The 11,645-nt window shown below is 44.4% G+C and overlaps 1 protein-coding gene across 3 annotated transcripts in view; it reads right to left on the reverse strand.

Moving 5' to 3' along the window:
• FAAH2 (fatty acid amide hydrolase 2) overlaps positions 1-11,645 on the reverse strand; it is a 106,267-nt gene that overhangs the window by 70,063 nt on the left and 24,559 nt on the right. For all 3 annotated transcript variants that reach the window (XR_003857522.1, XM_029607187.1, XM_029607188.1), the window contains exons 2-4: positions 10,907-10,989; positions 8,206-8,342; positions 2,304-2,513 (exon numbers count right to left, since the gene is read on the reverse strand). Coding sequence is in view for 2 of the 3 variants with exons in the window: in XM_029607187.1 (XP_029463047.1) it covers positions 2,304-2,513; positions 8,206-8,342; positions 10,907-10,989 (430 nt within the window). In the remaining variant the exon portion in view is untranslated. The remainder of the gene's footprint in view (positions 1-2,303; positions 2,514-8,205; positions 8,343-10,906; positions 10,990-11,645) is intronic.

An 11,645-nucleotide genomic window follows, 5' to 3' on the forward strand; every position in this document is an offset into this window, starting at 1 on the left:
GTCCCTTTATTGATAGGAGCATGATAACATCTTTTTTTGAAGAGAAAAAAATTTGTGACAAAACGCTCCATATCTATGAGCGTATGCAGTGGTTAAACTGAATCTCTTTGAGAGGAGTATTAGTCAAAGAATATTTCAGCGTTAAAACTTATTACCTCCCGGGATTTTAGAAATATTCGCAGTTACTTGAAAGCTGTCTTTTTAAGTCATTGTGACTCGGTATCATTATTTACCTATGATTTAAAGGTACTCACTGTTTGGTAAACGGCTGCTCCTGCGGCTCCTTTATTGGCGCGAGAATGCAGACTGAAGCGCCATATTTAAAGGGAATTCTTTCGAGAGAATGTGGGCGGAGCTAGTGATGTCATATGACTTTTATGGGGAAATATATACTATATCTAAATCAGTGTGTGCCACTCTATCTTATCGTTGAGCCCGACTGGTTCTAGAGTGTTAAGGCGGAAAATCCATGCGTTTTCTTGCTTATTTAGAATACTGACACGGTCTCCTCCTCTCCAAGATGAACGGACATGTTCGATAATAGCCCATCTGAGATCATTGAAAGTATGTGCATAGTCAATAACAGTGCTGGACAATAGGTGCCTTCTGATCTTTATTGTTAATTCTACTTTTATGTTCCGTAAGGCGGACCCTGATCTTTCTTTTGGTCCTGCCTATATATACTTTTGGGCATGGGCACTGTAGAGCATAGATGACAAACTCTGTGTTACAGTTTACATCACTATTAATTTTCACTATGTACCCTGAAGTCGGATGGCTCCAGGTAATACCTTGATGTGCTTGTAGGCAAAAAATACATTTGCCACAGGATGTCTGTCCCGTTGATACTGGGGCTATTGGTACTGGAACAGAGGCTCTGATGACACGTTGTTTGATGTTCTGTCCTCTAGAATATACAAACATGGGAACATGATTGAACACTGGGTGGGGGCTTAAGACATGCCAGTATTTTAACAAGATCTTTTTAATTTGTGGTGTAAGTTGGGTATGTTGTAAAACACATACCAGATCTATATCATCAGGTTTGTTTTTGTATTTTAAAAGAGAATCTCTATCTGAAAAAATTGCTCTTTTATATGCATGGTTGATGACTTGTTTAGGATAGCCTCGGGCAGCAAAACGTGTCGCGAGACTACGTGCTTGCTTGTGAAATTCTTCTTTAGATTTGGATATAGTATATATTTCCCCATAAAAGTCATATGACGTCACTAGCTCCGCCCACATTCTCTCGAAGGAATTCCCTTTAAATATGGCGCTTCGCTCGGCGTTCTCGCGCCAATAAAGGAGCCGCAGGAGCAGCCGTTTACCAAACAGTGAGTACCTTTAAATCATAGGTAAATAATGATACCGAGTCACAATGACTTAAAAAGACAGCTTTCAAGTAACTGCGAATATTTCTAAAATCCCGGGAGGTAATAAGTTTTAACGCTGAAATATTCTTTGACTAATACTCCTCTCAAAGAGATTCAGTTTAACCACTGCATACGCTCATAGATATGGAGCGTTTTGTCACAAATTTCTTTCTCTTCATAAAAAGATGTTATCATGCTCCTATCAATAAAGGGACTTTCAATCTGATTTTATTTCAAAATCACTTGAGGTGCAATATAGTTAGATTTTTTCCCCTCATCTCTCTAGCGGAGCTCCACGGACCGCGATCACAGCGGCACAGTCCACAATTTGATGAATGATAACTGCCATTATATCACGTATGTATCTTACTTCCTAGAGCCAAGGTTAAGTGAAATATTATTCAATAACTAAAAGATGTCTTCATGCATGCTCTTTATAGAATCAGCACTCCACGAGTCTCTCTTGAAAAAATCAGCCCTTGAAGAAGGAGCTAGCCTCTGAAACATCCAGATGTCGGCTGTGATAGATTGACTACAGAACATAAGATAAGTGATATTAATGGCATTATTTGTGTTGCCATCATTACAATAATCTGGAAGTGGACATTTCAAAGAGTTTCACCACTGAGGTACCTAATGATTTAGAACCCTTACTTCAGGCTCACAGACACGATAGCTGAACTGTTAAGCAGCATCGTATGAAGGTACACTCAGATTTCACATTTCAATCAGACATCTATATAACAGGTCGTATATTGTTCAGATTGAGTTACATGTTATATTATTCAGGGTCTTATACTTAACGCAGTTTTGCTGCTTTTATTTGATTTTACATCCATCAGCAGGAACGTCAAAAGCACTATCCATTTTTTTTTTTTTTTACAAGCCATCTTAAGGTAATTGGGCAAGTATCCTGAAAACCCAACTCACCAGAGCTGCCGCCCACGATGCGCTGCACATCATACGGGTTGTTGGTTCTGCCATAGACATTGTTACTGGACTCATACCACATGCACAACTCGCTGCAGTTGGTGACACCAAGGGGGATGGCCCCAGATTGCTTGAGCCGCGCTACCACGATGGCATCCGCCGTGGAGATCATGTTCTGGCGAGCCACCAGGCCAGAGCTGTTGGGCATTCCTGTAACAGTGACGGCACATACAGATAATCCAGACTAGCCGTACACGCGATAGCGATACGAGTTTCTAAAAATGGCATTCGAAATGTCAAGGCTCAGCCTGGGAAAGCTACACGAGCTGCAGATTTCACTCAGGGTGGCAGAAATAACCATAGTAGGAACTGTAAAGTCATAAAACGTGTCCTGCTCTCCTCCCATCAATACTACACACCTGTATTGGCACAACCTTATTTGGTATGGCTGAAAGAAAAACTGCTGGTATCATGCAAGATTGTCAATTTGAAAGTGACTCCCCCTTTTCCTTAACCTCTGACTGAATTAAATAATCAGGCTGGTGCTACCATGCTTTATCAGTTCTGCTAGGAAGAATCACCAATGAGAAGTAAGATAAAGTGGCAGAAAATAGATAGCTCTCACAACCCTAGAGAAAGCCTGCATTTTTGGTTCAGTTTCTTCCTGCTTCTTTGGGGTTCTGGCTAAATCGGAACAAGCTTCCATTGGGCTATGGTGCCACGAGCCTGGAGATTTCCCCCCTAGCTATTTTATATCCCCCCTTCCCAACTGGCTTGCCCAGCAATTGCAGAAACCGGCATTGGCCAGTGGCCACATCCCCAGGGCTCCTTCCACAACTTAAGTGAGGCCACGCAGTGTCAGCGTCTCATAATGACCGGGACGCTCTGCCCCGGGGCCTGCATCATCCCCAGCCCTGGCCAGGCCTGGGATTCACACAGCAGTGTACGGTGCTTGGCCCCTGAACTAGCAGGGCCAACCCAGAACGCCTTTTTGTTGAGGGCAATGGAGCACATCACAGCTGCACAAGAAAACCTTTGTGCAGCTGGGAATCAAAATTCTGTAACACATTTCAAATGATGGAGAACAATTAAATAGACTGTTTTTTCCCTAATCTTTCTATGTCTTATGTTTTTCCCCCTCTGTCTTTCTTCTGTCTCTTCTTTGTCTGTTTTGTTATCTTTCTATCCTCGTTTCTCTTAAAATTGTTTTGTTTTGGTTTTTTTGCCTTGATTTACTGTTTCCCATCACCCCATCCTCCTTTACTGGCCGCTTTTCATCGCTTCTTCCTCTCTCCATATTCTCCTTTTCTCCCACCAATGCCTTTACTTCTTTCCATCTTGCACCTCCTTTCCTTCGCTGCCACACAACATTCTCATTTCCTCTACAACTTTCTCTCCGCTCATTCTACACAATCTTCTAGCTTTTTTCTTTTCCTCTTACCTACATTCTTTCCCTTCCTGCCACCTCTTTCTGTAGTCTCTCCCCATTCCCCCCAACTTCCTCTCTTGCAATGACTCCCTCACCTATTCTTCTTCTGCAATCTCTCTTCCTGCATCTTTCTCTCCTTGCAAATCTCTCTTCCTCCCAACTGTGGCCTCACCTCTTCTGCCCCTCTCCCTGCCTCCCCACTTTATTCCTTCCCCAAGGCTTTTCTGCTCTCCTCCATGGATTCCCTTTCCTGCCATCACCCAGAGATTTCCCCCTCTTCATAGCCTCTCACCTCCCTTTCTTCCTTCCCTCTCTCTCAGCCTCTCTGCCTTTTGCCTCTTCTCCCCCCCCACCCCACATACAGGCCGATACAGTAAAGCGCGGCCGCGGTTACCCTGTTTTTAACCCGCTTTGGACGCACATTTTGGACGCGTATGGCTAACCCGCGATTCAGTATCCGGTTTTACGCGTCCTTACCGCTTACTGAAACGGATGCGTATCCGTCTCCGCCCGCCGCATGTATGCAATCCATTTAGCTATTCCCTCCCATACAGTAACGTGCGCCCAGATTATCGCCTTTTTAACCAGCTATTCTGCCGCGTCTTTAACCTGCAAATTTACCACCTACCCTGACCCTGGCGTTAGTGTGGCGTTCAGTCAGCTTCCCGCTGCCTTGAGCTGTATCTTCGCCCTCTCTGGATCTCCCCTCCTTCAACCTTCTCTGCACAAAAGTCATTTAAAACATGTTCCTTTCACCCGATCTGGGCCCGCTTGCCCTGCCACCGCAGGCATAGAATCAGAGTTCCAATTCACGTGCCCTGCAGCCGGGGGAGTCAGGGAGGGGGATTAACCCTTTCCTCTCCACGGGGACGCCCTAAAGAGGCAGGCGACAACCCCCCGCTGCGCCAGCTTTCCGGAAAGTTCACCCTGCGAGGAGAGGGGAGCTGGAGACCCCAAAAGCCTTCCTTTCTTCTCCTCACCGAGCATGGTGGAGCAGTTTAGCAGGGAGGTCACGGCGTCCGTTCATGGACCTGCCCACTGCCTTGAGTGCCCAGCTGGACTCCCAAGCGGGAGGTCGCGGCGTCCGAGGAGCCGGCAGAGTGGCATTTCCGTGGCCATGTGTGGTGGCAGGGGTGGTCACGGCGTCCATTCATGGGCCTTCCCGCTGCCTTGAGCGCCCAGCTGGACGCCCAGGCCGTGGCTTGGGCGTCCAGCTGGGCGCTCAAGGCAGCGGGAGGTCGCAGCGTCCGAGGAGCCGGCAGGGTGGCATTTCCGTGGCCATGTGTGGCGGCGGGGGTGGGCTTGGGCCACAGAGGTCATGGGGCTTCCAAAAGGAGGTCGTCCGATGGGGAGGGAATCACTGCCTGGGAGGCACTCGGGTCACGCTAACCTTTGGGATCTGGGATCTCCTTCTTCCGTCCTCCCCGCCTGGAGATGGCTCCTGACCTGCGAGAGACTGAAGGCAGAGCCCGAGCTCGTGAGTCTCTCTCTCTCACTCATACACACACACACATGAGGAAGAGTTAACAAATAAGAGCTAATGGGAAAGGAAAGCTAGGGGTCTGCATTCGCCTCCTGTGCAGAGCTGTAGATTCACTGCTTGGAGAGATTTCAGAGGAAGTGGCAGTTTGGTAAAGGACATCAGCAATACATGGAGGAACGATGTTATTCCACGAGAGTCGCGGCGTCCGTTCATGGACCTTCCCGCTGCCTTGAGCACCCGGCTGGACGTCCAAGCCAGACGTCCAAGGTCGCGGCTTGGACGTCCAGCCGGGTGCTCAAGGCAGCGGGGTCTGTAGAAAAGAACTTACCTGGTGGAATGACATTTGAAATGACAGGTACCAGCGCACCCAGGATACTGTATAGGCGCTGTATACCGCTCTATACAGTAAAATGGATTGCGCACGCCTACCGCTTCATGGACGCGCTTTGGACGCCGCTTGCATTTGCGTCTCATTTGAATACTGTATGAGCGGTATGTGAACCAAATTGTGCGCGCGGCAAATGAGGGTGCGCCCGGCACTGCCGCACTCTTTCTTACACGTCCTTACTGTATCGGCCTGATAGATTTTTACTGGACTTTCTTCTGCTTCCATACCACTCCGTCCTCCATTGAGTGGAGACGTGTTTAGGTCGGGGGAGGCAAATAATACAAGTTGATTGCACTTTTAACTCTGCAGAGAGAATTTTCAAAAGAGTTACGTATGTAAAAGTTGCAATTTTCAAAAGTCCTTTTACGCGCCTAAATCTTTCTGAAAATTACCTCCCACGCATGTTATTTTCCATGAACAAAAAGTACCTGCATAAAAGTCAGATGAAAATATCTGCACTTTGTACCTACAGCAAGTTTCAAAGCAAGAGTGCACGCATGCTTTCACTTTGAAAATTGGTGCAGTTTCTGCAGGATAAAAGCCCCTGTGGACTTTGTTCCAATTCAGTTTGAAAATTGCCCCCAAATTATGCTACTTCTATAAACAGTAAGAACTGCATTACTGGTCACAATGAAATTATGTACCATGCTTTAATAACTTTCGTTTGGTGGGTTGGCAGCGTAATGTAGCCATCACGGTGTCTGGCGGGCTGACATCCTATTAAAACAGTTCTTACTCAGACAAACTAAGAGGCAGGTTCTCCTCCTATGAAAAAAAGAGGTTTATTTACAAGGGACCAGATGTGCACAGTACACCTAAGCAACAAAACAAATATGCCTAGCTCTCCTGAGAGTATTATCAACTCCCCCTTACCTGATACTGGGATAGGCCACATCTGTTAGCCCCTCAACCAAACATGACCACATAATGATTGAAAGACCTTTTACCTTGGTGGGGTGGGTATGGAGTCCTGCTGTTCCCTCTTCCTCTGACTTCAACTCCCAGGGCCCCTCTCCTTGTTTTAAAGTGATGCCTCTGTTTCTTCCCTCGAAGTTTCTCTTGTGCCCTCCCTGCTTCCCTGGCTGCCTATGCCAGTTTGCCTCCTAATGTTTTGACTACTGGTTTCTTGCCATATCGCACAAAGACGCCATGATAAGCATAGAAGCCATAAACCTGAAGATCCAGACTCAGATTCCTTGTGCACTTATCACTGCACGACTGTGGGTAAGTCCCTTAAACATACTAGCGCTCAAACCTTGATTGTAACGTTTCCTAAAGCAAAGACATTGTAACTCTGTGAATTATCTGCTGAAAAGCTAAGTATACCATTAGTGGTACATCAGGTAAAATTTTAAATTTGTGTGTAAATTTCATTTCCTTTAGTCCTGCCAGACCAGTCCGGAGAATAAAGGTTGAGGGCTGCTTTCAACTCTTCAGTATCCTATGTCAAAGCTTAAGACAACTGAAAGCAGTTGTTTATTTTGGTTTCTTACTCATCACCATAACCAAAACCTAATGCAACCAAGAAACATCACTCCATGGTCATTAACCAAGAATTAAATAATCCCTGGATCAAGGTCACAATTAGTCCAGCTACCTTCACAGTGGGCAACAATTTACTCGCTGTTGGTTTCCAGAACTAGTTAGGCAGAAAGTCTTTGATTTCCCAGGGTGAGTTGTGGACTGGTCTGGCAGGACTATAGGAAAGGAAATGAGCAGGCAAGTTTAAATTTCACCTTCCTTATCATCCATACCTGACCAGTCCAGACAAATGGGATGTACCAAAGCTCCATCTAGACCAGGCAGAAGGAAGCCACAACAACTCTCAAGACTCCTGCATGCAAGGTAAAGCCTCTCCCAGCCTGCAACCCACACTGAGGGAGCAGGGATGCAACGGAGACAAGGGTTCTGCCTTGCCATTATTCTCTAGGAATACAATTTATGATTTTTCCTACAAATAGTCCTTCCCCCCCCCCCCCCCCCTCTTCGAGCAAGCTTGCCAGCCCTCTGGGATCTGCAAACTCTTGCTGGAACAAGCTGAATGCTCATCTCCTTTATTCCTCCTGAAATCAATGCCTTAACAACCACTGTCTTTAGTAGGACAAATCAAAGATCTATCCAAGAAGAAACTAAAGAGCTGAAGGCAGCACCAGACCTTTATAGGGAGAATGAAATCAGCTTTTAGCTTTTCTCTGTCTCCATCTGCTGGCAAGAGGCCATAACCCACTTGTTTGAACAATAAGAAAATAATAAGTATCAGTAGCAGCAGCAATAGAAGTATCAAATTACCATATAGCATCTATCTGACATAAACCACACAGGGGACAGGACATTAAGTAAAATCACAATTACACAAACACTGCAAGCCTGAGAGCAGGAGAAAAATTGATTAAAAGAAGACTGTAGGGGATATGGAAGTTCTAGGTATTATACAATCTCAGGACTGCAGCTGAATGGGTAGAGACTGCCATCTTTTGCAGCAGCTGGCTGGGATTCTATTGGTTTCTGTCAGCTTTCCATCAAAAGTACATTGGTAAACCTTCTGCCAAGGGCTACAAATACACAAAAATGGCACCCAGCAAAGGTTGCTGTTGAAACACACCATAAACTGTGAACGCCTCCTTCACGGTGATAGGAACACCCAAGAAGGGAAGTTTCTCCTGCAGTGATTCCTCATTCTCCTCTCCCCTCAGCAATAGCTCATCCACCTGGCGGGCTTCCTGCAGAGCCTCCTTGTACCTGAGAGGGAAGGCAGAGATCCAGGTTCATGGTCATAACACAGCTGGGCTATGAACAGGTTGTTCCTGGAGAGAGAGCAAAACCCCAGATGCCAGGAATTCTCCCCAGGTGCAGGTAAAGACAGGAGATCTTTATGAGCCAAAGTGTAATATCACCAAAGGAGAGGCAATCATGTACACCAGGGTACGCAGTGAATCATTTTTAGAAATTCCCTAGGTGCATTCTAAAGTACAAGGTTGAAAATCAAGTGTACGCAGCAGCCAACAAATGCATTCAAATTCTTTTTTAGGTTTAACTTTCTCTAATGATTTACTACTCACAAAAGGTGCTGGAATGACAGTGCTGGAAAAATAAGTGTGCCATTTATCCACAGAACAAGTAGAGCATAGGCAGCATCAAAGCTGCCTCTAGGGATGAGATGGCGGCTTACTTTCAGGGCCCATTTGGTCTTTGATTTATCTGCTGAGAATGTCGATTAGGGCAACTATTAGTGCCAACTGATGTGGACAGTCCCATACTGGGAGCTGACCTGAGATGACGGACTCGTTTCATTGAATAGCTTTCTGAGTCAGATTTGCACCAGTGACCTAAGGGCAAAGCCTGATAAATATGTGCCAGTCCACCGGGCCATCTAGTTCATGTGTCCCAAAATGGTATTAACGGACATGCTGGAGGGTGATCCAGTTTAGATACATAAAAATATATTAAACCACGGGATTCTAGTGAAGTAACAGAAGAATTTCAAAGAGACCTGCATATATTTGAGTAGTATATTCACTTAATACTATTCCAAGATCATTTATAGATCTGGACTGGAACGCAAAGCAAAACACTTCGCTCATACTTTTTTTTTCCTTTTATAATTATTTCCTTATTGATTATATCATTTACAACCAATAAAAAAAAAACTTAAGGAATTAATGAAATACAAAAGAAATATATAGTTACATAAGGAAGCAAAATATATACCAGTCCACTTTAAAAGAAAAGGAGGAAGTAAAAAGAAAAAAAAAAGATATACAAATACAATAAGAAGAGAGGACTTGAGGATACCAGCAATCTACATTGTAAACCAAGATCTTGAATCTAAATAAGGTTGCAATATAAAATTACTAAGCCCTGTCATCAGATCCTACTGTCTTGTCAATTTGAAAACGATACCTGGGAAGTGGATCTAAAAAAAATACATTTATTGTTCTGACACATTACCAAACATTTACATGAAAAAGGAAGAAAGAGGCTCCTATAGCTAATGCTTTTTGTTTAGCCCGTCTGTTCCTGCCCTTAATTCCAATGGTCTATTTGTATCCAAAATTTTAAAGCTTGATAATGGAGGTGTAAGCCATGTCGTTGAAGACAAGCGATTTTTATGGATTGAATGTAAGCACTGTAAGTTGAAAATGATCTTGTAATTTAAAATATGTTCTGATTATTGTTTATATTTTTATGCTCTACAGAAAACAGAGCTTTCTTATTCCACTGTTGCCCCTGAAGAAGAGACAAAAAAAACCCACACTTTGTGTTGGGCAGTGTAATTCAGTGGGTTTTTTTAAGTCACAGAAAGAACGCTCAGTAGTCTGTCAGGATTATTTTCATCAAGATAAGTTGCAAGCTTTCTTTGCCTGGATTATTAAATGAATTATTTAACGTGTTTTCTAAAAAAAAAAAATTGTTTCCGAGTATGGCATACAGAATGTTATGAGAGCAATGATTAAAGTGTATGAGCAAAGTGCTATGCTCTTGTGTTGCAATCCAGGTCTATAAATGAACTTGGAACAGTATTAAGCAAATATATATTTCTCAAATATATGAAGCTCTCTTTGAAATTCTCCTACTGCTACTTTAATATATTTTTGTGTGTGTGTTCGATTACATTTGGGTGACCAGTTTAGCTGCAGCTACCAGGGAACGTCTTAAGCTTTCATGGTTTGTAGTCAGAACTCTCCTTCTGCACTGCGGTATTCGAGTTTCTACTGGTTAAACAGTTAAAATGACAAGATAAGTCTAAGGATATTACAGGAGCACGAGGAAGAAACAGAGAAAGAAGCATACCACTCTTGGCTGACCTCTCACTGCCACTGAAATCCCCTCCCCACCCAACTAGCTTTCCACCCTCCAGCTTCATCTTCCTGTCCATCCCACCCCCACCTCCAGAATCCTTGATGGCTCCCTCCCCTCCAGGCTCTGTTCCCTGTTTTCCTTTCCCTGCTCCATGCTCCCCTGCCCCCCCCCCTCCCCCTCCAATCATCTCTCTTATCCTGCCCACCAATTCCTTCTCCAGTGCACTATGACTATGCTCGTAAATTCAATGCTATGACCAGAGTTGTGAAAGCTGCACAAGAAGCAGGCCCTACCACACTATCTTTTATATGCAAGAGTACTGCATTTCGCTTCTGAGAGGGAAATATGTCCTTACGCCTCACTCTGCCCTGCAAGCTTCTTCAGCTTGGACTCCGAATTAAGATAACAGAGACTGGGGATAACCACACAGATTGGAAAGTAATTTTAAAAAGTGCAGGCAGGTTTTTAGCAGGGGGTTAAAGAAAGTCCTCAGACATACTCACCTGTCTTTGACCACAGCGTTTATCACTGGATTCACCTCCTGGATCCTGTTCACGTATGCCTGAACAACATCAATGCACTTCACCTACAAAACAGAACAGTAGTGACATGCGCTGCAAGGGTCAGACCAGAGCCACAATTAGATCAGAAACGAACTAAGCCATGGCTTAGGCCCCAAATATATAAAGGGGCCTTGGCACTCACTATTTATTATTCTTCTTTTCACTGGAATTTGCCTGACCTCCACTCCTTTTAACCCAGACTCCTCCCTACAACTAAATCCAGGAAAACAGCAGCGACAGTCAGTGAATGCCAGGCTTGTATACCTTGATTTATAGACAGAAACAAGCAGTGAGTGCCAGTGTTTGCCCTTGTGTGTGTGTGAGCAGAACAAAGGCTTGATTAATGTGAAATGCAGAGACGTTTGGTAGAACCTTTGGATGAGTGCGTAGTTCCACCCTACTGTGAAAAAAATGAAGGTTGGGTAAATAGAGACCAAGGCTTGTAGTTTATTTACTCTTCTCACTAAAGTGATTGCTATTAAAAACACCACCTTCCAGATTAGGACTTTCAATGGAACAAAGTGCAATGGTTCAAAGGAGCTTTCATTAACTGGGCAAGGACCACGTTGAGATACCATCTTCAAGACTGGGGGTTTTGCATACCATAACCCTTTCATGCATTTGGAAACCAGAGGATGAATGGAGATCGATTTTCCCCTCTAACTGAGGGTGATATGCT

Source organism: Rhinatrema bivittatum, chromosome 6 (assembly GCF_901001135.1).
Source record: "Rhinatrema bivittatum chromosome 6, aRhiBiv1.1, whole genome shotgun sequence".
In the NCBI taxonomy this organism is placed as follows: domain Eukaryota; kingdom Metazoa; phylum Chordata; class Amphibia; order Gymnophiona; family Rhinatrematidae; genus Rhinatrema; species Rhinatrema bivittatum.